The sequence below is a fragment of the Penicillium subrubescens genome (assembly GCF_028828155.1).
Source record: "Penicillium subrubescens strain IBT 31985 chromosome Unknown utg000006l_segment0_segment0, whole genome shotgun sequence".
Taxonomy (NCBI): Eukaryota; Fungi; Ascomycota; class Eurotiomycetes; order Eurotiales; family Aspergillaceae; genus Penicillium; species Penicillium subrubescens.
The window spans coordinates 313,679-340,544 of record NW_026643156.1 but is presented as its reverse complement, the minus strand read 5'-3'; the positions used below and the strand labels follow the sequence as shown (position 1 = coordinate 340,544).

The 26,866-nt window shown below is 48.5% G+C and overlaps 11 protein-coding genes across 11 annotated transcripts; 6 read left to right on the top strand and 5 right to left on the bottom strand.

Moving 5' to 3' along the window:
* Positions 1–884: 884 nt before the first annotated feature.
* N7473_008657 (catalase) lies at positions 885–2,691 on the top strand (the record flags this gene model as incomplete). The annotated part of the gene is made up of 7 exons (XM_057154597.1): positions 885–915; positions 975–1,104; positions 1,161–1,395; positions 1,454–1,546; positions 1,602–2,021; positions 2,074–2,158; positions 2,213–2,691. The coding sequence occupies 7 exons, from the start codon at positions 885–887 to the stop codon at positions 2,689–2,691; spliced, it is 1,473 nt and encodes a 490-aa protein (XP_057005727.1).
* Positions 2,692–3,311: 620 nt separating this feature from the next.
* Positions 3,312–5,343, top strand: N7473_008656 (glycoside hydrolase family 1 protein; the record flags this gene model as incomplete). Its single annotated transcript, XM_057154596.1, has 4 exons — positions 3,312–3,689; positions 3,745–4,228; positions 4,290–4,901; positions 4,970–5,343. The coding sequence occupies 4 exons, from the start codon at positions 3,312–3,314 to the stop codon at positions 5,341–5,343; spliced, it is 1,848 nt and encodes a 615-aa protein (XP_057005726.1).
* Positions 5,344–5,788: 445 nt separating this feature from the next.
* Positions 5,789–7,871, top strand: N7473_008655 (mediator of RNA polymerase II transcription subunit 17; the record flags this gene model as incomplete). Its single annotated transcript, XM_057154595.1, has 3 exons — positions 5,789–6,069; positions 6,133–6,518; positions 6,583–7,871. 3 exons carry the CDS (start codon positions 5,789–5,791, stop codon positions 7,869–7,871), a joined length of 1,956 nt encoding a protein of 651 aa, XP_057005725.1.
* A 708-nt stretch (positions 7,872–8,579) lies between these two features.
* On the bottom strand, positions 8,580–10,199 carry N7473_008654 (putative MFS transporter; the record flags this gene model as incomplete). Its single annotated transcript, XM_057154594.1, has 4 exons — positions 8,580–8,931; positions 8,988–9,632; positions 9,689–9,950; positions 10,007–10,199. The coding sequence occupies 4 exons, from the start codon at positions 10,197–10,199 to the stop codon at positions 8,580–8,582; spliced, it is 1,452 nt and encodes a 483-aa protein (XP_057005724.1).
* A 788-nt stretch (positions 10,200–10,987) lies between these two features.
* On the bottom strand, positions 10,988–11,328 carry N7473_008653 (uncharacterized protein; the record flags this gene model as incomplete). The annotated part of the gene is made up of 2 exons (XM_057154593.1): positions 10,988–11,160; positions 11,214–11,328. 2 exons carry the CDS (start codon positions 11,326–11,328, stop codon positions 10,988–10,990), a joined length of 288 nt encoding a protein of 95 aa, XP_057005723.1.
* A 1,110-nt stretch (positions 11,329–12,438) lies between these two features.
* N7473_008652 (NAD(P)/FAD-dependent oxidoreductase) lies at positions 12,439–13,716 on the top strand (the record flags this gene model as incomplete). Its single annotated transcript, XM_057154592.1, has 4 exons — positions 12,439–12,460; positions 12,540–12,835; positions 12,883–13,071; positions 13,129–13,716. The coding sequence occupies 4 exons, from the start codon at positions 12,439–12,441 to the stop codon at positions 13,714–13,716; spliced, it is 1,095 nt and encodes a 364-aa protein (XP_057005722.1).
* A 351-nt stretch (positions 13,717–14,067) lies between these two features.
* Positions 14,068–15,013, bottom strand: N7473_008651 (SDR family oxidoreductase; the record flags this gene model as incomplete). Its single annotated transcript, XM_057154591.1, has 4 exons — positions 14,068–14,253; positions 14,330–14,486; positions 14,542–14,649; positions 14,703–15,013. The coding sequence occupies 4 exons, from the start codon at positions 15,011–15,013 to the stop codon at positions 14,068–14,070; spliced, it is 762 nt and encodes a 253-aa protein (XP_057005721.1).
* Positions 15,014–15,579: 566 nt separating this feature from the next.
* N7473_008650 (phosphatase PAP2 family protein) lies at positions 15,580–16,851 on the bottom strand (the record flags this gene model as incomplete). Its single annotated transcript, XM_057154590.1, has 3 exons — positions 15,580–16,118; positions 16,185–16,705; positions 16,766–16,851. The coding sequence occupies 3 exons, from the start codon at positions 16,849–16,851 to the stop codon at positions 15,580–15,582; spliced, it is 1,146 nt and encodes a 381-aa protein (XP_057005720.1).
* Positions 16,852–19,900: 3,049 nt separating this feature from the next.
* On the top strand, positions 19,901–21,804 carry N7473_008649 (uncharacterized protein; the record flags this gene model as incomplete). The annotated part of the gene is made up of 3 exons (XM_057154589.1): positions 19,901–20,316; positions 20,372–21,432; positions 21,491–21,804. 3 exons carry the CDS (start codon positions 19,901–19,903, stop codon positions 21,802–21,804), a joined length of 1,791 nt encoding a protein of 596 aa, XP_057005719.1.
* An 879-nt stretch (positions 21,805–22,683) lies between these two features.
* N7473_008648 (uncharacterized protein) lies at positions 22,684–23,239 on the top strand (the record flags this gene model as incomplete). The annotated part of the gene is given in 2 exon segments (XM_057154588.1): positions 22,684–22,865; positions 22,885–23,239. The coding sequence occupies 2 exon segments, from the start codon at positions 22,684–22,686 to the stop codon at positions 23,237–23,239; spliced, it is 537 nt and encodes a 178-aa protein (XP_057005718.1).
* A 520-nt stretch (positions 23,240–23,759) lies between these two features.
* N7473_008647 (uncharacterized protein) lies at positions 23,760–24,618 on the bottom strand (the record flags this gene model as incomplete). Its single annotated transcript, XM_057154587.1, has 3 exons — positions 23,760–23,976; positions 24,044–24,326; positions 24,378–24,618. 3 exons carry the CDS (start codon positions 24,616–24,618, stop codon positions 23,760–23,762), a joined length of 741 nt encoding a protein of 246 aa, XP_057005717.1.
* Positions 24,619–26,866: the final 2,248 nt, after the last annotated feature.

Sequence of the window (26,866 nt, the reverse complement as noted above, 5' to 3'; positions counted from 1 at the left end):
TTGGCCCCGAGTAAAGTCCGGGGATAGCAACAGCGTCGACGTCGATGAGGGCTTCACGTTATCGAAATGCCTCATGAACTGTAGCTCTACGTGAAGCAGTAGTATTACTGGATGCGGTACAGGGTCTAAGATCGCATAGGGCGGCCAATAGTAAAGATGCGCCCGACGTGCGCCCGGCATGCCGACTGTCCCGATGGAAAACTTCACGAATCAGAAATCGGAGAACAACCGTCTAGACCCATTTGGGGACTTCCCCTCATGAGGGGGTGACAGGAAAGTGGAGAATTTCTCCAATAATCAATAATCCTTCTCCGCTTTCTCCCATTCCAGTAGAGCAATTGACCAATCATCGCACTTCGGTTGTAGTAAGCAAACAGTCATGGACTGAGGCTGGTGATAAATAACGAACTCGGGGAATCGCGGAGATGACTCGGCGGCTGAAACTCGGCGATGAATATTATCTGCACTGAAATGTGGTCTCCCATCATTCCAAACCACCTCGGACCACCCCTGAATCCCCAGGCAGCGACCAAAGAGTTGAAAAATTGAGTGACGACTACAATAATGAAGCACGGTTATAGCGGCATCATTAAGATGTTACGGATGTCGGCGAGAGGGTTTTTTGCTGAACTGACTGTGAATGCTCACCTCCTGGGCGCAGATGGTTTTCCTATCTGCTTCCGTCATGCATCGCTCTAGTAAGGTTCATCAGATGGGACGGATCGGCTTTAATTCGGAGGGCCATTCTTGACTCCTCCCATATGCACTGATAAGGAAAACTATGTATAGTAAATTGAGTGTTATAAAAGCCTTTCCATTGCCCAGTGGATGCAACAACCTACAGATGAACAGTTTTTAACTGCACTTGAAACAACAAATTCCCAATGTCGAATCCTCGTTTCACCTTCGCAGAAGGTACAGTATTTCACCTACTCGCAGCCATTGCCATTGACCTCCTTCTGACATCCTCCAAGGCCAGCCGGTCTCTGACCCTTCCACCAGCATCACCTTGCCTACTTTGGGTGGTGGTGGCATTACAACTCTGGGCGATACACTTCTCATTGAGACTTTGACTCATTTCAACAGAGAGCGCATTCCTGAGAGGTGTGTATTCATTTCATCTCTTTCGTCCCAAACACTCACTTACGGGAACTTTACAGAGTTGTCCATGCTAAGGCTGCAGGCGCCTGGGGCGAGTTCGAAGTAACTAATGATGTTTCTTCTCTCACTTCGGCCAAGTTCTTGAATGGAATCGGCAAGAAGACTCCAGTTCTGTTCCGCCTTAGTACAACCGGCGGCGAGAAGGGTAGTGCAGATACTGTCCGGGATGTACGAGGTTTCTCTGTCAAGTTCTTCACCGAGGAAGGAAACCATGACATTGTGGGAAACCATATTGTGAGTCTTCTCTAACAATTTCACCGTATATCAGAACTCGTGCTCTAACGCAACCAAGCCGGTCTTCTTTGTTCGCGACCCCATTCGCTTCCCCTCCCTGAACAGGAGTCACAAGAGACATCCTTCAACTAACCGTCCCGATTGGACAATGGTAAGTCTTCGTTGACGAGGATGCACTCTGTTGCAGCTAATAACGGATTCCTCAGTTCTGGGACTTCCACGTGAACCAACCCGAAAGTGTTCATGCTTTGATGCATCTCTTCGGGTCCCGAGGCATCCCTGATTCGATTCGTCGGGTCACTGGCTTTGGTGTGCATACTTTCAAGATGGTCACTGCTGATGGTCGATTCCGCTATTGCAAATTCCACTTCCGGCCCGTTGACAACATCACCCATTTCTCGAAAGAAGAGGCCACTCGCATGGCCGGTGTGAATCCCGACTTCCATAACGAGGATTTGTGGGGTGCCATCTCTCGCAAACAGTACCCTGTCTGGAAGCTCTATGTTCAGGTCATGGAACCCGAACAGGCTGTGAACTATGGTCGTGGTCTTTTTGACATCACCAAAGTCTGGTCTCATAAGGAGTTCCCGCTGATCGAGGTTGGCAAGATGACTCTTAACAAGAATGTAAGAGCAAACTTTTCATACTCTCTGATCAACTGTGTACTGACCCATCCAGCCCGAGAACTATTTTGCCGAAATTGAGCAAGCAGCATTCTCACCTTCGAATATGGTACCCGGCATTGCGATGACTCCCGATCCTAGTAAGTCGACCTCAATTGGCCCACAGTTTTACTCCTCTGACATTTTGGAAATAGTGTTGCAAGCTCGTATGTTCGCTTACCCTGACGCCCAGCGGTACCGTCTGGGAGTCAACTACACCCAACTCCCATCCAACCGCGCCGTCTGCCCTGTCTACGCTCCATATGAGAGAGACGGCATGAGCGTCCACACTCGCAACTATGGCGGCGATCCCAACTACGTGCGTAGTACCTTGAGCCCCGGTATTCCCAGCCAGGTGACTTCAGATGTGCGACACACCGAGCCCATTGAACGCTTTGCTGTCTTGGGCCAAAACGAGATTGCAGTTGATGATGAGGACTATGTGCAGCCTCGAGAGCTATGGAATAGAGTTTTTGATGAGAATGAGAGGAAGCAATGGGTTGAGAATGTGTCGGAGACTTTGGAGGCTGTCCCTGCTGAGTTGAGACAGGCTGTTATTGCGATGTTTAGCAAGGTCGACTCCCGTATTGGACAGTTGATGACGGCTAAGGGTAAGGAGATTTCGCATCTTTGAACAAATTGTATAAATTCTATAGATTTGAATTTCGCGACGGGGATCGTTGTTTTAACGAAATTAAAATTCTCTCATTAAAAGGGAAAGAATCACAGGTAGATGGGGAATACTACGCTAATGCATTTGAAGACCTACTGATCGTGCTGCACTATCGCTAATTCTTTCCTAAAGACGTAGAATCCCTCTGTATAACTAAGTTCTATTTCCAAACCTCGGCTTGTATACTCGGCGGTGTCTTACATGGCCGAGAGACTTCATGTTCCGGTTGCGGATCTTGGCTGCCAACCGTGCTACGAGACAATGCAACCAAGATGCGGAGGCCGTCGATCTACTCCCTCTTTTTACGCACACCCCGCATCATCAAAGAAGTTTTATTAAATTAGTCTGAGCCAGCGCCATACCAAATAAGTCTGCCTTTACGAAGTACGACAATCAATACGAAGTACGATGCTCAGCATCCGATAATTACCCGTGGTGCAGGGATGCATTTTGCGGGGTGTGGGGCTCGATGACCCAAAGTAAACGCGTAAATGCTAACAGTTGTAGAATACTTAAGAATGACGTGCTGCTGACTCTGAGAGGTCAAAGTTGTTGCTTGAATCTCTAAACAGCACTCAAACATGCGAATGGCTTCCATTGCTGCCCTGGGCCTTGCCATCGCTACGCAGGCCCAGGAGATTTACCTCACAACCACAGGATACACTACCCGACCTCAGTGCACAAAGTCTACTGCTTCACCAAGTTATCACTTCCAACCATTCTCCTATTCACTGAAGGAGACAGTCCGCTATGCAACTTCCATTCCCTCACCAACTACTACTAAGACCTACGCTCCGGTATACGAGGATGCAGCTAAACACCTGAGAACGACGGTCTCTACATCGAGTTGGGGCAACTGGCTTCCTGGCCAAACGGTCATCAGTGCAACAGATAGTAGTAATCCCTACGGACAAGCTGCGTGGTCGTCTATGTGGTTGAATGCGGGTCTGCAAAACTATGTAAGTCATGAGAATCAGACTTCAATAATTTAACATGTACTAACTTTAGATCCAGACCACAACTGGGATATTTTCGACTACCGTCAGTCCTACTCCAGTTCCAACCAGTGAGCTGGTCCTGCCACCTCGAGACTATTTTGGGCCCACAGACTGTTACAACTTTCCCGACGACTTCATTTTCGGTGTGGCCGGCAGCGCTGCTCAAATTGAGGGCGCAGTTGCCCTCGAAGGACGCTCACCATCCCTCCTTGAGAAATTCGCCTCGGCCAGTTGTCCCAAAGACTATGTCACGGATGAGAACTACTTCTACTATAAACAGGATATTGAGCGCCTGGCAGCTATGGGTGTGGAATACTACAGTTTCAGTATTCCATGGACCCGCATTTTGCCGTTCGTTTTGCCTGGTACTCCGGTCAATAAACAAGCAATTGATCATTATAACGATCTGATCGACACTGTTCTTGATGCCGGAATGCAGCCTGTCGTGACCATGCTGCACTTCGATAGTCCTCTGGTGTTTGTGGCCAGCGATAATATCGGTATGCACATTGTTTACCCAAAATAAGCCCCTCTTTTCTTTGCAAGCTCTAACTCCTGCAGCTCGACATCCCGACATCGGATATGCAAATGCTGGCTATCAAAATGAAACTTTTGTTGATGCGTTCGTCAATTACGGGAAGATTGTGTTGGCTAATTTCGCAGATCGAGTCCCCATCTGGGTCACATTCAATGAGCCATTACTCTATGCATTCAATTTCCAGGGTGTTGATAATGTTATACATGCGCATGCCCAGGTATACCGATTCTACCACGAGGAACTAAAAGCCACTGGAAAGATGAGTCTCAAGCTTAACGATAACTTTGGCGTACCAAAGAACCCCAAAAATAACAGTGACATCGATGCCGCCAATCGATTCAATGAGATGCAACTTGCCTTTTTTGCAGACCCGATTTTCCTCGGAAAACAATACCCCGATTCAATTTTGCACACTCTTCCCGGTGCAAGGCAGTTGAATAAGACTGAATTGAAATTCATTGGTCAAACTGCCGATTTCTTTGCCATTGATCCGTATACAGCTACGGTTGTGTCGCCGGCTGATGAAGGAATCACTGCCTGTGCAGCGAATAAGTCCAGTTCCAATTCACTTTTCCCATACTGTGTCAATCAAGAAACGAAGAACGTATATGGGTGGAATATTGGCTACAGGTCTGGTGAGTACACGACTCCTTGGCCCTCCATCTCTACTTACCATGAGCCACATATGCTAATGAATTTTCAGAGTCATACGTTTACATCACACCAACCTACTTCCGCGAATATCTATCCTACCTGTGGAACACATTCCGACACCCGATCCTAGTCTCTGAATTTGGGTTCCCCCTATGGAAAGAGTCTGAGAAGGAGCTCTCGGACCAGCGCTATGACTCGACTCGCAGCACATACTATCTCTCGTACATGTCCGAGATCCTCCGCGCTATCCACGAGGATGGAGTGCATGTCATGGGTGCTTTGGCGTGGAGCTTTATTGATAATTGGGAATTTGGGCAACCGAGTCAATTTGGCATTCAGGGAGTTGATCCAAAGTCTCAAGAGAGGTTCTATAAGAAGAGCTTCTTTGACCTGGTTGATTTTGTCAAAGCTAGGCAGCGCTGATGGTGGCTTCTTAGGTGCCTACTCCCTGTTAGGCAGCAGTATCGCAAGTATTTCGTCTTGAGGTTCGACGTATTCTTGATGGAAGGGGAGCATAATTCAATCGTGTCTCCATTATGACCTCAACATACAATCACTCTGTTCTTAAACAATTAGAGGATTCAGATGTAAGGATTCAGAAGATAAAGATATAGAGACAGGTAGATGCAGGGCCTACCCCGTCCTGGGGTAGTTTTCAATTCACATTTCAATGAGTTATGGCAAGAATCTCCTCAGTTCCTCAGCTGTTCGGCCGAAGCCCCACTGCAGCTCCTCTCGCAGCACGTGACATCTAATCTGCCTTCCCCGATCCACCGAGCAGCTCGTTCTTTCTTCCCGTTTATAACTCACACAATCGTCGCATCTCTTCGACCAGCCAGCTGCACGAACTGCGCTGGCCATTGCAACCATGGTCGAATCTTTCACCCTGCCCCTGCGCCCGCCTCCTGAGCAAAGCGAGCGCCCCGACACCCTCCCCGTCGAGATCGCCCAGATCAACAACCAGTGGGGTTCCTTTCGTGAGGTGAACGAGGAGGTTCTCCGAGCCAAGATCGCCGAGGAAGAGGCACGCCATGGCGTGCAGCAGGACGAAGAAATGGGCGATGGCGAGCAGGAGACTGGAGACGCTGATGCGACTGAGCGTCGTGAGCAACTGTACAAGCGACGCCTCGAGATCACCCAATTCGCAATGTTTGTCGCATTCACCCCCGTGAAAACCCTTTAAAGCAGTGTAGCTAAGCAATTCCTCAACAGCAAGTCACACCAGGAAACCATGCTCGCTCTTGATTTCATTTCCCTGCTTCTGTCGAAGCATGCACCGCGCCAGGCCGAAACCTCTATGTCTCCTTTGCTCAAACAACTCGCGCCTCTCGGTACCCTCGATTCCGACTTGGTCAATCCTCCCCCGAGACCCGAGTCAGCGATAAGGGATATTGCAACAGTGTCGAGGGGGTGGCGGATTCAGAACTTCGAGGCCGCGTCAAGCAAGCTGTTGAGTGCTGCCACCAGACTGAACGGCGAGATCGAATCAGAGACTCGGTATTGGAGTGAGGTTCTGGCCATCAAGGATAAGGGATGGAAAGTCTGCAGACACCCACGGGAAAGACAAGCACTAGCTGTGCAGTATGGGTTCATCGAAGGTATGAATGAGTTATGTCCTGCGCCAGCACAGAGTACCGCCTTTCTCTAACCACTTCATACCAGCTACACCTATTTTCCGCGATCGCGGCCTCGCTTCTCTCAGACGGGCAAAGGATGGAAGTCTGATCCTGGACAAAGGACTGCTACCCACGGGGGCGCGTCACGTCCGGGTCCGGGTGCAACAAGGAAACCAAGTCTTTGTGAGCTCAAACCCATCTGCGAGTGGCGCTAGTGACACGGACCCGATTGAGTACCGCATTCTCCAAGCACGAGACTCGGTTTTCGAGGAAGAGCTATTCCATGAATTGGTCCGAGAAGCCAGGGCTATGGCGGGTTGCAGCGTGACCACCCGTCAAAATCTTATCCGCGTCCCTGTCTCTGACGATATGGAAATCCTGTTGGATCTCGTCGATGCCGATACACATGGCGTTGGTCTTGAACAAGATTCCACGCAGGGGGATAATCAACTCGCGGATGGATTAGCTCATGCAATTCGCATCCTGCTGTGCTTCGCCCATCGTCAAAATCTACGTCGAAGAACACAACTCCCCCGTCCTTTGACATCGATAAGACCTACAACACCCGAGTACCATCTCCTCCGTCCCGCTTTGGCCTACCTACAACATCTATCACATGTGAGGTGGCTGAAGTCGTTCTTTTCCGATATCTATTCGGTCTTGCAATCCGCCGGCCTCGATATGCCTGAGTGGGCTTCGAACTCATATGCTAGCTGGAAGAAGTCACCTACATCCCCATCACCGGCTACACTCGAAGCCCTCGTCGAGAATTTCCTTCGACCGATCGAGTCTACTTTCGGCGGAAAACTTCTCACATCTCGTGGCTCATTCACCGTCGCCATTCGGACCAACCTCTCATCCATGCCCTTTGGCACTCACTACGACGTTTCTCTGAACCTACCCAGTGTTCCAGATCTCAAGTCTCCTGGCCGTCTGGGATTGAAGGACGAGGTCGAAGCAGTTATCACCCATCTTTTGCTTCTGGATGTGGTCTCGAGCATTTCATCCAAGCCGCTGCCATCAACGTGGGATACCTCAAAGGAGCAAACGTGGGATGCAGTGTATCCTCACCTAGGCGAGCTGATACTGCCTAATACCAACCCGGAAAAACACAAGAAGATGAAGGTCACCCTTTCTCGTCATGAAATCACCCTCACAACCTACATTGTCCGCAGCATTGACGGTATTGGCCGTGGGACTACCGAGCTGCGGTCACACAATGCGGCGACCCATCTTTGCAAATTCCCACAGTCATCATATGGGACTCCTGCTGCCCAAGATTATTCCTCGGTGATGGACTTTGTTGTCGCGGAGGCATCAAAGGGGCACCCATGAGGTGGACCAGGTTAGCCACGGATGATGTGACTCTCTCTGGATTTCAGTATTTTCCTATCAACATAGATACCCTATTAAGCGCCCGATAATGAAGCTTCTTTATCTTTATGAGCCCAACCTTTTAAAATAGAAAAAAAAAAAAAAAAAATAGACACCAAGGTGATTGATCGCCCAGACCCATTTAATTTAGTACAGAACTCGTGCAGAGATGCAAAAAGATTGTGGACTCACGGGGAATTGAACCCCGGACCACTCCCAGTTACATTCGGATGAAACATCCATGCGAAGGGAGTATCATACCCCTAGACCATAAGCCCAATCATGGTGGAGATCGTCGAAATAATGTGTCGAGATAACGGAGCCATTTCGATGAATAGGAATTCATACATGCAGGTCCAGGTTCATGGGTGGGTACAGGAGAAGTGCTCCGTATGCGGCAGGTCCCTAATCCTTGTTAGCCTGAGCTATATCTTATGACGGGATGGGATAAAGCACAAGGATGTTTTACGGGGCCTAACGTGAATGGATCATGGTAGATTGATGCCCCAGAGATGAAAGGCCCAATTTTGGAACGTAGGTATTCCAGTGGCCGCAGCAGTAGTGCACAGAATATGTATATACTCAAATTATAAGGGTCGTGGAGAACAATATTCACAAATACTTGAAATATTCTGTCATTATCATTAAAAGGTCTCGTATCGAGTCTAACTAATAGAACCACCGGAAGTCATCACTGGCAGGACCCTCGTTCAAATTCTCGGAAGGAATATTCATCGCTTTGACGTGGACACCTTGCCTCTGATCTCTCTTCTTGTTGTCGTACATCATCCAGAGACCAAGAGCCAGGGTCAATAAAATACCAGTACCACCAAACGCAGCCGTGGTAATCAGCGCAGGGAAATACTTGGGTGCGTCCTGGTTACGGAAGATGTTGGAGCTTACAACTCCCATAAGGTTGGCGACGGGGACGGCGATACTGGTAAGTACAACACGTCTTCCCTCGTTGGCGATATTGTTGTTGTACCAAGCGTCAAGCAGAACGGAAGGTGCCGATGTGCCCCTGGAAAAATTATTAGCGCAAATTCAGTAAATTAGGAGAGAACCGATCGAACTTACCAGACCATCATGAACGTAGCGAAGTACGCAACACTCAATTCGTGTGTAACATCAATGGCAGCGTAGATGATAAATCCAATGAAAGTGAACAAGAAGCCCAGTGCAATGAATGGGAATCGCCACCTGGTCCAGTCACTGCAGAAAGCCAAAATCAACAACATCGCGGCGCCGGAAACATTAGGCGCCACGGTATATAGGTTCGTCTTGACGGTGCTGTAGCCAAGACGCTTGATGATGACTGGAAGGAACAGTTGAACTCCTTGCAGTGGCACACCGAGACAGATTTGAATGGCTAGAATGGCCCAACTAGTCCAGTGCTTGAAGATGCGGAAGGCATCCCGGATGTTCAATTTCTCGTCCACGACGGAAGAACTGTCGATCTGGAGGCGGAGATATGCAAGTTCCTTTTCCTCTGGTGTAAGGAAACTGGCTTCCGAGGCTGACTTGGGCAGATACCAAAGCGCGAACAGGGCGAAGAGGATGGTTCCACAACCCTCGATCAGGAAGAGGTAGCGCCATGATGCGAGGGGGCCTGTGTGGATGCGGAAGACGCCGAAGGCTAGGAGGCCCGAGAATGCTGAGGCGATACTTTGCGCGGCGTAGAAGATGGCTAGTCGGCGGGCTAGTTCTCCTCGACGGTAGAATCTATAGAGATAATTAGTCTTTGCTAGCGATATAGGAGTATGTGGGCAACAACTTACGTGGTCTGGTAGTAGATAACCAGAGGAAAGAAAGCACTCTCCGACATGCCCAAGAACCAGCGGATAGCAAAGAGACCGCTGAAGTTGTACGCAGCAACCACCAGAATAGTGCATGTACCGAATGTAAGCATCATGCATGGAAGCACGATATTAGGTCCAAATTTCTTGCCGAGTAGACCGAGGAATGGTGCGGTAAGGACGTATGGAACGAAGAAGATGCTGAGAATCATATTATACTGGTTTCCTTTCAAGTGGAGGGAATCTTTGGAAGCGAGGTGTGAGATACTATCATGATATATGGTGGAGTTAATGGCTTACCTTCAAGACCCGCTGTCTTTGCATTTCCTAGGTTTGACTTGTCCAGACTGTTGAACAAGTACATAATTGCCAGGACGGGAAGCAGACGAAGGTCGAACTTCCAGACCAAAGCCCGCTCCGCCTTAGGGTCGATCTCGACACTCGCGATAGTTGTGACCGCATGGGGCTTTGAGGGCGCTTCAGAGTCCGCCATGTTTTCAGGAACAGTATGATCGTTAATTTCCATCATCCTCGTGGAAAAGCAATATCAGATATAACATAAAGTCTCGGGGTCTTATCGGAGGCCTTGCGGGGGCGACAGTATGCATCACCTAATAACCGGCCCACCCCCAGATAAGCCGTGGAGACGACGTGGGCTTGGCGATTTCTTACAGATAAGCATACGCCAATCGGGTGGTGGCAAGAACCAACTTGACCCTAGTTTATCCTATCGTGGGCTGAGACAGACGGTCAATCTCCGTTATTATTTGAGTTTGTGAATAAACCTAATGGCCGTGGCAATGGAATGGTCCATATCGAAGGTTTCTGACTTGCCGAGCAACAACACTATTCCGTTGGAAGAAAGACTGTTGGTGTCTGAGTGGTTCGCATTCACTTCTACCCGAGGAGTACCCACCAACGACTCTGACAGCCTAGAACTGATGGGGAAATGGACCGATATCGGGTAAACGCCTTGCCGCAGAACGGCTGGTAAAGACCCTGAAGGGCGCAGCGAAGAAAGTTACATATGAGATCCAAAATCTAAAATCACTTCCAGTCTAATTATGGATGGGTTGTGCCAACATCGGAAGATGAAACGGGTGATGAGGGGATGAGCTTCATGGCTATCTTATTGGATGGAGGTACAGCATTTACTAGTCCGATGTATGCAAATAGAGAGGCGGCACGCGCATGGGATTCGATTTAGCTAGACGGACGGCGTAACTTTTTTTAGCTCCGAGACCTTAATAATATATGAGCCGGGAATTATGAGAAGAAGGCTTACCCATCGCACTGGTGGCTTCCCTCCGTTGCCGAGTCCTTGCATCCACTGCTGCAAAGCTTGGGGTGGCCAACGATACCAGGGTTCGTGCAGTGGAAGAGAACGTTCTTCACATCCTCGTTCTCCAAATCAGTGCCTTTCAGAACAGACTTCAGGTCCGCTTCAGTGAAGCCTAGCAAGGGTTAGCCACGAGCAACCCGGGAGTGCGAAGCGCCTTCAGCTTACCCTTGGACTTGATCAGGACATCGGAGCAGTAGTCGAAACTTGGGGTACACGACTTGTCTGCCAGGCCAGATGAGACCAGGGCAACGAGAGTCAGGAGAATGGAGGAGAATCTCATTTTGGGTTCTTAGATCCTATGTTGATAATTTAGGATGAGAGTCTGTCAAGCTAGAACTAGGAAAGAAGCGACATTAAATCCTTCTCATTGTCTTTGAGCATATGTTTGCCTGAAAAACAATCCTCTTACATTCCAACAAAGCTTGGTCCCGCATGTTGCCGTGGAACGCGAGATGGCATGTAGATACGCCATTGCATACCAAGGCCTGCAGAACGCTATATTCAATCTTCTTGGTTGCCTTTCATCGGCGAAGCCGGTTGTGAAGAATACGATGATGTAGACACATTTGGCGAATGACCCTGAAAGCAAAAGGGTCAAAGGCCTGCATGGGGCCAGGGGCCAAGGGCCTTATTGCATAAGGGTTTGTCGTGCCACTCGTAACCCCATAACCCCATAATCCTGCATGCAAGGGATTGCCAGTTCCCCGGAGAGAGAGCGTCATACCATACGCAGGTCGACCCCATTGATAATGTTAGCGCGATACTTCCACCCCTTCCTCATGACTAATATTCTGCCACCGTTTTATTGCGACTTCCTGTAATTAAACCATCTCGATACAATATTACGGTAGGAAGGTTGGTGGGTAGGTGGAAGGGGTTGAAACATGCGGTATTGCTCTAATCCTTTTTAGGAAGGCGGTTAAAGACGGTATTAATCATAAAGAATGGTGGGAAGTACCACACTAACATTATCAATGGGGTCGACCTGCGTAGATAGGACTTTCGCGCATCAATCAATTTCCTGCGGCAATTTTGCCGAGAAGCGCCCGATCTGCTTGGCGCTAATAGTGATAAAGACTACAGTATAGGCAAAATTTTTGGTAAAATTGCGAAACATGAAATTTGCAGGAGTTCTTTTTTGGACTGGGCCAGGAGCCAGGTAAATTTTATTATCAGCTTTGCGGTGAAGAAATGCCTGGCAGAGATATACCTCTCTCACCAACTGTTACCAAGGAAGGCTAGTCTGTCCCAACCAGGCAGTTCCATCCGCAGGACTCATCTTACCTCCAAGAGAACCCCGCATGACCTAGACCTTCTGTTGTCGACAAGCCTAGGACCTGCAGTTTCCAACATATTTGGGAGGAAACATTAATTTCTCTTTCAACTCATCATGGCATCTGACAAAGAGCTCGGTAAGTTGACATGAAAATGACACCGGCACGTCATTCACGGGATTTAACAACAAAGAATGTGGCTGATATTTCACTCCAGCGAGTCTTGTAACGGCGGATCCAGGCCTTCCACGACCAAATCCAACCCAATCATACTGGCAACATATCCCTCATCCCCTCGCGAATACCCGGTCAGAAAGTCTACCTAGCGAAAGAGACTATGCCATCATTGGATCCGGCATCACAGGGTGCTCTGTCGCCAAGACCCTATTAGAGCACCACCCGACCGCAACAGTCACTGTCCTCGAGGCTCGTACACTTTGTTCTGGGGCGACAGGACGCAATGGCGGTCAGATGGCTGCTAATGCAGGAGAAGAATATATGCATCTTGCCGAGGTTCATGGGCCGGCAAAATTGCAAGGTTTACGCTTCTGAATTTGAAGAAGATGCAAGAACTGATAGAAGAATATGATGCTGTTGAGGCTAGCGAGATGCAGAAGCTTCAGAAGTTGCGTGTCTTTATGACGGATAGCAAGTTTGAGGATTTTCAGGAGAGTATTGCGCGTCTAGAGGCGGATCATCCTTCCATGAAGGGTATCTATACAATTCTTGATGCTGATACGGTACTCAAGGTCAGTGACTGTTGGCTGTAGTTTTATTTCTGATGTCATCCCTAACAATTTCCATAGGAATATGGGATCCACGGAGCTTCCGGCGGTGCCTTGCTCCCAGCCGGTACAGTGTGGCCATATCGTCTGGTCACCAAGGTTTTCGACGCCCTCCTGAAGAAATACCCAGGTCGACTGACCATTGAAACCAACACGGCCGTAGAGGCCGTTGAGTACGATGAGAAGTTCCTAACGCCCATAACGTCTGTTTTCCCCTATACGTTGCGCACATCTCGAGGACCAATGAGAGCGGCCAGCGTGATATACTGCACAAACGGGTATAGCGGACATCTCCTCCCATGCTTACGGGGACGAATCCACCCGTTCAAGGGAACCATGACAGTTCAGGATCCAGGTACTTCGATACCTAATCAAGGAAAATTCGTGTCATGGGGATTCCATTATCCGCCAACATATGAGCCAGACACTCAGCGTCACGGATATGGATTGTACTACCTTGGTCAAAGCGCCAAGACGGGATATTTCTATTTTGGAGGCGAGAACACACGCATAGATGAAGCTGTGTCGGCGGATGATAGCTTTGTTGCTTCGCATTCTGTTTCTCATCTGCAATCTGTTCTCCCGCGGTTCTTTGGAAAGAGAGGATAAAGCACCTTGGAAGTTGGTTAGTTCGTGGAGTGGCATTATGGGATTCTCATCGGATGGATTGCCGTTAGTTGGACGACTTTCACCAGCCTTGACTGGTCGACGTGGCGAGGGAGAATGGATTGCGGCGGCTTTTAATGGCTATGGGATGGCTAATTGCCTGATGGCTGGAGAGGCACTGGCGTTGATGATACTGGGGAAAAAGTGAATGATTGGCTTCCTGCTGCTTATGAGCTCGGTGAGCATCGATTGCAGAGTATCCTTACTCCACCAGAGGCTGTCAAGGCCTTGAGCTCAAAGTTGTGACAGTAGTCACCTTTAAGAGTCCAACAGAGACAACGCTATCTTGACGCCCTACCAAGCTACCTCCTCCCCATCATACTGATTATTCCCGGACGCATTCTCCCAACCAGGGACATGAATATTCAAAAACTTCCCATTCTGATGGGGTCCAGTTTGCTGCACGATATCCAGAACCTTCTCTGCTCCAGTCTCCACTGGCAGATCTGCTCGAGCGCTGCCCAGGTCGGTACGTAGCCACTGTAAGAGTCAGTAAAAATGTTTCCCTGTAAGGGCTGTAAGGGATTAAAAAACGAGATGCTGTGTGGGAACTTACACCTGGACTGATAGCTAATAATGTAAACCCCTCGGCCTCGTATTGCTGAGCATATTGCACTGTCAACATGTTCAGTGCGGCTTTGGATATTTTGTAGGCGGGTGTGGGGGATTGTCTGTAGACCTCGGCTTTTGCGAAGGAGCCCAGTGTTGTTGATCTAGATATTATTAGCTATATTTTCTCTCTCTCTGGTGGTAAAGTTCGTCACTCACATATTGATGACAACTTTCTTCTCGCCCTTGCGCAATAGAGGTAGAAAGGCTTGCGTGACATTATGAACAGAGGTAACGTTCGTATGGAAGATATCATTCAAGTTATCCCTAAACAGCGGAGTCAGAATCATCTCGTTCCAAGGACATATCTCAATCCTTACATTCCCTCCAACCCAGTCGAACTCCAATCCATCAAGCCCGCATTATTGATGAGATAGTCCAGCCCCTTCCCTTGCAACTTCCCCTCCACCAATTTAGCTGCTTCTTGGATGCTGGACTTATTTGTTACATCCAATTTGACCAGCTCAACTCGGCCAGATGAGGTGTTCACGAGCTCCGTGAGTTGAGGCGAATTGTCCTGGCGCGCGGTCGCGATTATCTTGCCTACTTGTGCGGAGGGCAGGGAGGCTAGGCGGGACACTAGAGCTAGGCCGAGACCTCTTGATGAGCCGGTGACCAGGTAGGATGCCATTTCTTGTGAAATTGGGAGTTTGGGGAGTTGGTTTTGGTTTTGGTTGTTGTCTGGAGGATGTCAATGGTCCCGCGATTTAACAACGCTGGACATTGCGGATTAATAACGCAATCTCCGTGCTTAACCCCGCGTTCGCGACTGGGAAAGCCGTCGATTATTAATTATCTATTAACTAACTAACTTAACTAACTATAGTTAAGTTACGTAGTTATAGTCTCTTACAAAGCGAACACCTTTAAGAAAACCGATTAGAAATTCAAGTCTGGCAAGTCTCATCTGAGATTAGTTCTGTCGAGTGTTGGATATGACATCATTGGAGATGAGAGTGAACCAGATCTAAACACATAATTACACATGACTGGAATTAGGAAGGCCATGTACTTTGTGTCTTGTATTAATGAAAACGCCGTGAGAATGTAATGGGAGACATCTCTATCCTTGGCTGATGGCTGTCCAACCATTATGTACATTCATTATGTACATTCATTATGTACATTCTAATAATTTGACATTAGAAAACTGATGGTCCGCAAAAGAACGTAAGGAGGCGTCAACCAGAACCTCATTTACACCCTTTCGCTATCAGCTGCTTGCGCAGGCTGCTCATGCACCGGGATATTCTCAACATCATGTACGGGCTCGACATGACCAGCGCCTGAGCCATTGGAGACCTGGGCAGCCTTATGATCGCGCGAATACGACCAGCTGTCCGTTCCCAAAGAGCTGGGGAATCCAATACCACGAGCAAATGCCCGTCGTTGGCTTCGAGGACCCCACGCCCAGCCTGATCCCCGCTGGATGGGCAGGTGGTACATGCGCATTCCGATGTAGGCGAAGAAGATTCCGATCAGAGCGCCGCAAATGATATCAAATCCGTGGTGACGGTAGTTGAACCACCGAGAGGAGGCGATGAAGAATGCTACAGCGGTGGGGAAGAAAGTGAGGATCATCAGGAGCACAGGGGGTGCTGCGCCGCGCGTGCGAACGGAGGTGCGGTCGTCGCTATGGTCATCGCCCTCGACGGGGAATTGAGGCAGATACGGGAATCCAACGGAGAGTTTGGCAGCAAGCCAGAGAGTCAGGTAGCCGAGTCCAGCGAAAGAGACTATAAAGGCGTCGATTAGCGATCGATCTTCCCCCTTGATGAAGCCACACCCAGCTCAATACTTACGGGATGAATGTCCACTAGGGAAGCTGGAGAACCCATCAACACGCAGGTTATACCCCTGTTCCCGGCAAATCTTCCAGTCCACCAACACCGGAGCCCCTGCGAGGCGCTCACCGAGACCGCCGACCGCATAATCCGCAATCTTCCTCACATCGGGGTTACACCGCGCCAGCAGATCCGGTCGTGGCTTGCCCATCAGCGTTTTCAATCCCTGTGTAGTCATCCAGGCACCTGCCAGGGCCAGTGCAAGTCCCATCCAACCGGCATTCCATTCCCAGAACTTGCGTCGCAGCAGTTGCGATTTGGACGCCTTTGCGCCTCCGACAGCTGCGGTGCCGGGGATGAGTAGCGCTGCTCCCAGGATGACGATCACGGCCGGGGCCAGCACCGAAACGAGGATCAGGGTTGCGGTGGAGACGGTTTCATGTTCGGTGAAGGGGAAGGAGATGTCCGGGTCTGTGAGGGAGAAGGGACGCTGGTTGGGGTCTTGTTTGTAGAATCCATAGCCGATCAGGGCAACACCACTATTCAATCGATCAGTCATTGGGCTTTCACACGGGAAGCTTTAGGTGTCAGAAATGTACACAATGAAGATCCAGTCAATGATATACGACAGTACCAGCAGCTTGGAGATGTGCGCGATCGCAGCCTTGGGGGATATGGGGCCCATATTCCCTAGCGCTTGTCGACGGACTGCGCTAAGCAGGTCCTACTTGTATATATATTCGTCGATACCGATCTGGTGTCTCGTCGGAGTCAACTAGGACCAGCGATATGCGCAATATCGAGTCACGTCGTTGCGCGCGTGCTCAAGTTGAAGTGTTTTTGAGGCTGCGGGCGCTAAGCAACGAATCCCTAAAACGATCCTTGAAAGGAAGGGGGTACCGCACACTTCCCAACGGTCGCAAAATAACCTCGGGCGGGTTGCAAGGAATTGGCGAGGAGAACAGAATGATGTAGGTCGAAAGAGATGAAATATTAATTATTAAGAAGGATGAACAAAAAAAAGGTAAACGACATCGCAGGGAGGAAGATAATGCAGGGTCCAAAAGCCTCTTTTCTTCGGTAGTTTGTCTAGTTGCCTAACGGACCCTAACCAAACAATGAATAATCCTATAAGGAACGATCGGTAACTAGGGAGTTGATAGACCAATAAACCCACTGGAGTGACCTCGTGCAGCGAGTGCAAATTCCCCCTTGAGGAATGAATCCCCCCATTTTAAGGTTTGCTGACGCTAAGTGTCGTGGCTGAGGCGATGAGGGCGACGCTTAGCTCTCTCGATTGAGCGTAGTTTGCGTCTTTGAATATTGGATCTCCAAGAGGTTCTCCACAATGGGCAGGTCAATGGCTGTGCTTATGGAAAGTGTTGCGATTTCTTTCGCTGAGATGAAAATTTGGGTCCCTAGCATCGATCAACCACAAAGCTTGACTGTCTAGTAAGTTGTTACAAGAATAGTTATTTCTCACGAGAGTCGGCGTGCTTAGGGACTTGGAATAATAATAGCATCAACCAGGTGTAAACAGTTGAGGCTGATGTTCATTAGGCTATCTGACGGGCATAGCCTGGCTGACAGATTGTTGCTTCTGGCAACTAACTAACTTAGTTAACTACTGTAGTTAGTTAACTAACGAGGTCTTTCACTCTCCCATTCTTCCTGGTCCAGTGACTTTTTCCTTGACTTCACTGCCCAACTATGCTCTTGACAGGCTAATAATTGGATACTTTATTATACTCTATCATCATGCTATCCTTCTCATTGAAATCGGAGAATTCGATGTTTTGGACCGTCGTTGACGTCACACATGGCTTTGCCCGACCTTTAGTCGCCAAGACGGCACAACGGTACAAAACGCTACATTAGTATGCAGACACGATAGATGCAGTTAGGTACCAAATAATGTGCCTTGAGTTCAGTTTTCTTTTTGAAGTAACTCTCGAGGTCAACAGAGGGTCTGTGCTTCTGTGGACCAAGGGACTCAACGGACCCGTTCCCCTGGTATTCAACAAAGTTAGCTCCTACCAAAGTGGCAATTGATACTCCGTACTACTCCTTGGAATCTCCATATACTGTACTCACCTTGCCAATGTACTATTTAGGCTTTTCAGGATCCCAGCATAGACCGTGCAATGTTGTTAGGCTGAATTCAATGGACTCCTGTCTCTAAATGAGTAGTTTGTCGTTGAGTTGTTGTGCTCCCTACCTCGTTGAGTATCCAGACAGATGGTAGTTGTCTATTCAAAGCTCTGGGGCCTTGATGTTGGTTGAGATGACTGAACAAGCCCGTATTAGGTTAGAAGGAAGGTTAAAAGTGAGGTTATTCCTGGGCCCCTATGCATATGCTCTTGTGGCTTGGAGGGCAAGCAAGGCACTATCAATCTCATCAGGGTTGCCTTGAGCAGGCTGGCATTTGACTTTATGCTTCCTCGCCAACTAGCACGTAGTTCTTTTCATGATCTTTTTAGATTGATCGCTCGTCAGCTGTTGGATTGTCAAGTCTCTCGTCGGTTTAGATACGAAACAACAGGGGAATAAGTGCGTGAGTAACAACGTTGCAATTCTGAAGCTCATCGATCGAAATCGGTTCGTGGACGATTAGTCTGATGTCATCGATATGGCAAAAGTACCGTCGGGTTCCATATACGCACGATCCTACTGTAGCTTGCATTGATTGCCGTTGAAACGTCCCAAGTCGAACCTTATCAAAAATACTCAGGTCCTAGAGCAACATCTGACGGATTGTTGACCAAGTACCTCCTGAGTCCGTGGAGATACAAAATGCCAGACTACGGTTTGGCAGACGCCAAACCAATGATGATAGATGGAGATGTTTATCCATGAAGCCAGAGCGTAGCAGGTGGGGCAGGTCCGGCACCCCACGGATCAAACAGCCTGCCAACCAGATCCACGGGATTTGCCGATCTTGGAATGGACGGTAGAACCTTCAAGATCTCCAATCCCGTTGGTCGAAAACTGATTGACAATACGTTAGTTAGATGGACGGATTCGGATGGTGTGTCTCTCGCAGCGAGTAAAACGCTCTCTTTATAATTAAATTGGGTTTCTATCTCTTTAAGGTCACTTTTGGTATCCACTTCCCGAATATGAAGTAACTATGATTCAATGCTCGACAGGCGGGGCACGGGAAATAACGAGTAGGAGAATATCCCTACTATATCTGGGCGCTCATACAAAACTGCTTGAAGCCCCGTCTGCGAAAAAATAACTCGAAACTCTTCCATTAGGCGGAAAACCAGACATACCCTGCACAATCGCTCCCCCTGTTTCCTGTTCAATTAAATCCCGAAGAAACGAGAAAGCCGTCTCCATGTTCTGTAACCGGTGAGCTGACAATTTGATAAGAATCCCGTTTTAGTGTTGGAGAACAAGCACCTAACATGGACTTTTTGCCTCTCTTCCAGTAAGAGCTCCAAGCGGCCAAACAACGAGCTTATTGAGCGCTTCCAAGGTCTTTGTGGCCTTTCCTTTCTTCACAGAGAAGCTGACCCCAAGTCAGCATATGATAACCCGTTTTCGAGCAGAGAAAATGGACCGGCGCTATCACCAAGGTAGGCGCATACTCAAGGGTAGATAAGTGTCTGTAAGCTAATATCATAACCAGTGTCTTTGGAACTGCGGGAAAGATGAATACTGGGGGTCATAGGTCGTTCAATGACTGTACAGTACCAAGCTCAATGAATGTCTTCTTAGCGCAGAACATGCCGCCTCAAAGCCAGCGCTTTCAGTCCTACCAACAAGGATTGAATTACTCTGCCAAGGATTTTGACCGGTCAATTTCCCCGAAGAACAATTCCGGGAATGAGAGTGCCCAGTTCACTCAAGGATGGCTTCCTAACTCACAACCGAACTGGAAAATTGATAATAGCTCCTTCAGCCAGCCAATGCACCCCCATCAGCCCTATCATACGGATCTATTTGCGAACAACCCTGCATGCCAGCCGAGCCAAATCGTTCACTGTGACTCTGGCTACGAGACTTGGGATGAGCCGCCGAAACCCTTATTATCCCAGGATGGATTCTCCAGACGTCAAAGTTCGGAAAGTCTAGTCAAAGCCATGTCACCTCAAAGTTTTTCTACGACGGCAACGGGGATACCACGGGCTGAGAGTGAGAGGTAAATCAAACCCCGCATCATCTGTTTGGCTTTTCAATATTAACGCTTTCCTCAGGTTCCGCTTCCATACTTGTCTTCGAGCCTCGACTGCGATGATCACAGACTCGAAGGAGGCACCCGAGTCTTACCTTAACAAGGGCCAAATCTACCATCTACGATTAATCGACACAACGCCGCCTAGCTCGATTACCGAAGCAACTAGGTACCGTACTTTCGTCCGTGTTTGCTTTAAGGAACAAGAACAGCGAGTCAACGCAGAATCATACTGGCGGTTATGGAAAGAAAGCCGGGGCTTAGCCGAGTCAGATAAGAAAGACTCTGAACTTCGAGCCCTCGAATATGCTGGTCAAAATGGTCCTCAGATGCAGGTTGAGGAGGAGTTTCTCGATGGATTTACCGTTTCTTGGACAATCAATCCAATGACCGGCGTGAACGAATGTACAATCCCAGTCCGATTCAACTTTCTCTCTACCGATTTTACGTTGGCAAAAGGGGTAAAGGGTATATCAGTGCGACTTTGCGCCAAATCGGATCAGCTCAACAACCTCGAGACACCCTACGAGCCAGAAATTTGTTTCTGCAACATCAGGGTTTTCCGAGACCATGGTGCTGAACGAAAATTATCCAACGACATTACCAATCTTCAAAAGAGAATCGCAAAATTGACGGAGCAAATTGGGAAGACTTCGCTTCACGAGCCACCGAAGAAACGCAAGCGGGGTAGCGTTGCCGCAAAAAGTATGGGTGACCTCAAGGGTTCCGATCAGACCCTGACCCGTGAACATGGCTGGTCATTGGACATGGGCGGGGATCCAGCAGCAGATAAGCTTCAAATAAAGCTGGCCAATCTTCGCAATATGTTATTCTCAAGTTCCTCGGAGAGCGTGCTGGGTCTTCGTGGTAGCAAGGAGAATGATCCTGAGGTGCATGTCACTCGATTGCGATCTACGGCCAGTCCTGGGCTCCGAATTACTGCGGCACAACGAGGTAGCACTGCCTCCCTGGATGAATCGCTGAGCTCTGTACGTTTGGGCTTGGACAGCATGGATACTTCTCAAGATGGCTTGTCAGTGGCAAGTCTGGAAAATTCTGGCCTGCGACGGTCGCCCATGCCTGGTATGCTTCATTCCTTGTGCTTTCGTGATACATTTAACTAATTCGTCATTGAATCTAGTCGCATGCTTTTATATCTATCGTACAAGGAACGGTCCATCCTCGGATCGATATTATCGCACGATTTATCTGAGAGAACGCACTGCGCATGACCTGACTCAAAGGATCTGTGAGAAATGTGGAGTCGACCCATCAAAGATTGCTCGCATGTTGCACACCAATCAAGCTGGTCTTGAGATTTTGGTCGACGATGATTTTGTTCAACAGATGACGGAAGGTCAGGATATGATTGTCAAGATCGAGGAACTTTCATTGAAAGATGGCAGCGCGGGATCGCTGCCTAGTGCGCCTTTGGGGATTTGGTTGGAGTATTGATTCTATAGAGACGATGTTAATACCATAGCATCTCATTCTCCTTGGAACTTGGCTCTTCTTCTATTTGGATTTCGTTACATACCCGGGTATAGGTGGTTAATCAAAATAATTATTTTGCATTCGTTTTCGCACTACCAATTGATATACACCGCGATACCTTCAACGAGCAACTACGACACACTCAGTAATCGCCAGTATGGCCGCAGTACATTACCGTATGTACCACACACACAGAAGCTCTTCTTACGGATTGTTTTATCTTTTCCCTTTCATTGAGACGAGAGTGCGTTTGGGTGTTTTGATTGATAAGCCTGACCACATCCATGTTGTAGATGTCTAGAAAGAGCCAAACCCGCTTTGCCTGAATATATATCTTGACAGGTGAACCTTCAAAAACCTACACCAGGCTGTTAATGCTTTCCATAACATGTCTACGGATACATAGTACACCTAATTAGCTTGTGAAAACAATCGTTTAGATATTAGCACGCCCGTGGCGCTATGTTAATCCTATATATAGGGATGCTTACAACCTGCGGACCGGATTTCCTATGCCAGGTCTTGCCCCTCCCCTTTCCTCCGAATTAGTGCTCAGACTCTCGCCGCTTTTGCTCATGGAGTAGATCTGAGCACGTCTCCGATCGGCTCACTGAGCAAGGCTGATTCACTCACTGAGGACTGCCTGGCCAGTACCTCAATAAAACGCCACACGCTAGTCGTACCCACAAACATTCTTTCCTGTAGATTGTCCCTGTAGCCCGATCAGGAAGCACCCGTCGGGCATCAATAACTTAACGTTCCAACGGCTACTCGCTCACACATGACCTCCTCACCCACCTGGGCGCCCTCGACGAGCACTTGGAAGAAAATCCCGAGACCATGCAGCAGGACCTGCGGCGCTTCAACGCCAGGCATATGCAACGCCAGGAGTCATCCGACGGCAGCACCAACAGTCTGCAGTCCCCCACGGCTCGGTCTCGCTTTTCGTCCGACACCTTCAGTCAGCGTAAAATGCGCCCCACTCAGCCGGCCTATAGCCCCGGGTTCCAGCCCGACGACGCGTGCGCCCTAAATCAAGAGCAAGCCTCAGATGTCCGGCCGCTATGCGCAGCAGCTGCACATGCAGGGCATTGTCAACCCGCTTGCTCTACAGGGTGGTCCTCAACAGCAACAGCAGTGGTCCAATAACCTCGGCTTTAATCCTTTTGATGTGATGGACCTCATGAACTTGGCTGACTATGCCAACTTGTCATTCGATGACAGCCAAATGGCCTCACTCATGTTCAACAGCCAGATGCCCATGAACTACATGCCGTCGGGGTTTTTTGTCGACCCTAAGAACGACTGCGAAGACTTCAACCAGTTCCTCAATCGAATCCGACGGAGATCGCCTCCATCTGATTTCCTTTTGCCTTTTTATCGCTGTATGGCGTGACGCATGTATACTATACATGTTTCTTATTTGGGTTCTGGTTCTGGGTTCGGCTTCTTTTTGTTTCTGGGGCTATTATCTCCCACTATCTGGTGCAATTGGGTGTCCTTATATCAATCACTGTACTGCTAGGCGCGGCGGTCATTTTCGGGTTTGGCTCTGCGGTGTCTTTTTTTTTTTTATTTTTTATTCTTGACTCTCTTTTTCAAACCTACTCAGAAAAGGAGATTCCCTTCTCTAATTGATGGCGTTGGTTGGTCTTCGTCATGTCACCGTTACACTATTTTCGATGAAATCAACTTCGATCCCAAACTCTAGCAAAACTTGAAACAGGTTGGCAGAAAACCAATGAGAGGATATCTATTGTAAGACGGAGGCAGGTGAGTACGACACTAGGAGATGCGCGATCAATAATCTCGGAGGATTGCCGAGAATCGACTGTAATTTGCAGATTGCAGTTGGCGGATTATGACAAGTTGATATGTCCAAAGATGCCAATAATCACAGATCCTCCGAATTAATATTATCTACCAAACTGATCATCATACGAGTGCCTAGTATTGCCGTTGAAGTCGACTCCAGCGAATGCCTGTCGCCCCCCATCCTTTGTAAACGTAACCAACCACTTGGACTGTTTGGGCTCATGAGCTAATGTCCAAAACATGTCTGCATGTGCATCACCATCGAGCTGCAAACCAGCTGGTCGTCCATCGGGTTTGCGCTCATCGACGAAGTAAAACCTGGGCGCACGAGTCAGATACAATAAATACACCTCCTGACTGGGAAGTGCAAAAAAAGAGATCGAACCTGTAGCCATCTTTACCATATGCGTTGGCGGCATATTCCACAAGCATTGCTGCAGCCACTTTCCCAAGTGCAAAGGGCATCACGCCTGGGATGGCGATCTGGTTCAATGTGTTCCCAGTATATATGAACGCTGTGGGTGTTGAAGTGGGAAGCATTCTGAAACCTTGTAAAGCCTGCTGAGCGGCGATATAGGCACTATCAAAACCGACTGTGCGAGCAGCATTGATCGTTCCCAAGGGAGCGGAGAGAGGGTCGTCGTGAGGAGTTATGAGACGGTTAGCCCCTTCGCACGTCAGCTAGTCACATAACCAAGAGAGGTATAAAATGCACAAACCGTTGAAAACGACGATATTGGGAACGCTAAGCGCTTTCCCTACGGTTTGAAATACTGATGGAACAGAATTGGGATCAGACAGGTCGGCCTGGATGTTGAGATAACCTTCTGATGAAAACCCTTCTGACAAATTGCGAGCAACTAGGGCGACCTTGTAGCCATTACTTGCGAACCTGGATGCGACGGACCTTCCAATGCGGGGCCCGGCTCCAATTATGAGTACCACTCCTGTGAAAGGCATCGTTCCAAAACGAGAGGCAGATAAATGGATAGGACAACACTGCTAAAATTAAGAACGAGAAAGTGCGCTGAATTGGTGTGATATGCAGGCAAGCTAGGGAAGCACCATATAGTTTAGAATGGCAATATGAAACGTTAGGCGAAAGGAAAGCCCTACAAGCTTGCATAACTACGTAGGAACAACTCGAACATTGATAGTGGGGATGCCATTTATACAGTATCCCCATTTCCGCATTGATTTCAAATCAGTCCGCATTGGTCTTTTCTTTGCAATCATAGTGGAAACTCAATTTACCCCTTCGCAATCCGGACTATACGTTTAAACAACCCCACTATATTATTAATCATGGCTGCGGTCCTTTTCAAATTTAGCGGCGTTTGCTATTCTAAATTTGAGACTGTTGAATACCATTCCGCTCGCGACTGAAGCGATACGCAAATAAGTGAAATCAGGCTGAATAGCATGTAGTTCAGCTGAAGTTTGCCCATCCTCTGAGGGGTTGAACAACGGATTATGCAGCAAGGAGGTGTGTGTAGAAATGGCATACTTAGGCCGCCACCGAATTCAATTACAGTAATTGTACCCGAAATGATAGCAAGTCAGGCGGCCTGGAAATATGATAACGCAGATGACTGCAGATCCACATCGAGACGGAAACCCAGGGGTCTACTAATTACAACGGATGAATCACCAGAGCACAACCGGTATATGTCGGGGTACAGCTCGTATAAGTTAGGAACTCGTCTGCCTGGCTCTATCGCATCAGGTATAATTTGAACCAAAGTTGACGACGACGACTCTCATGCAAGGGAAGAGAAACCCAGGCGGTGCATGACGACAAAAGGTCTAGAGCCCACGAACAACAATCAGTGAATCTACACTACTGCCACTACCGCCGCGCCCGCTCAGCTTCCTTATCTCCGCCTGATCCGAGGTCATTGGAAATCAGCACAGCGTGAAAGTAAAGAGAAGTGAAGAAAATAAGGCATCTCAAGCCTGCCCCGCCGTGCCGAAGAGATCCCGATCTTATATACGCTTGTCCTTCTCGCTTGCATACCTGGTCCTCTCTGTACTTCCCTCAGCCCTACGGCTTTGTCCAACTAGCTGTCCACCACACCTAACAGGAACCCCCGCAGATCTTTTCATTCACACTCGCTGTGATATACCGTATAGTATCGAAACCAATTTCTAACAGTACGGAATTACCAGGATTGATTGGAAATCAATCTGGAGGTTGAATACCGTATATAAACCCTCAAGTTTCCTGTCTAAAGAAAAAAAGTAACCTTCCTCTGAATTACAACAGTTTCCAGTTCGTCTAGCCTCTCTAGGGTCATGGTCTTCAGCCTTCCGCTAGAAGGAAGCGAGTAGACCTCGCCATGACCCTGATATTGGGTCCTTCCTACTGACTCGCGACCCGACCCTCAGGGAAGATTTCGTCAGGGTCACCCTGACTACGACACTGACTACCCTGAATTGCATAAATTTTTCACGCCTTCCCTAATGAGAATGGATAAACTGCTGACACATACTCATAAATTAACTAACTACGTAATCCACCACCGAGTGAAACACACTACCGAGTGAAACACCTAACCCCATCACAAAACTTTCAAGTAGGATATCTCAACCAGAACGCATTAACCAGTTTAAATATAGCGATTTTTACATGAATTGATTCTGCGGCGAATCTCCCTACACTCACTACACCTAGGCCAGGCCCTGGTAGGTTGCGGATTCGCCGATATAGGCAATTCGCCCTGCGCATGCGATTCTATCTCACCATCTTCCACTGGCTAGTTTAGCTGTTCAACTAGCTGTAGCCCCTCTTCGACGGTTAAACCCTCTTCGCAGGGTATCTGCCTAGTTGACCGATTGCCCTTTTCCACCACCTTCTCATTCGCTGCGCGTATATTCGCCTTTTTTTTCGCTAGGAGCGCGGTGTTGTGCAGCGCTATGCAGTGGCCCTTGATGATCTGATCTAGCATAGTTTTTTGATGAGCTCGGAGGGCTATTTGACCGCTGCTTTAGCAGGTCTTTGAGCACCGAAGCTTGTATTTGCTTCTGTAGCTGAATCACGCTTCTAGGTGTTTTTGGCGTGAATTGGCTAGATCTGCTGCTTGGCTGGCTTCTTGGTGGTGGTGTTGGTGTTGGGAGGGAGATATTTAGCTTTGAAAGCACCCTTTCTACATCGACTGGCACTAGGCCACTAGCTGCGAAGCTAGTCTGAATAATAGCCGGCTGTTGG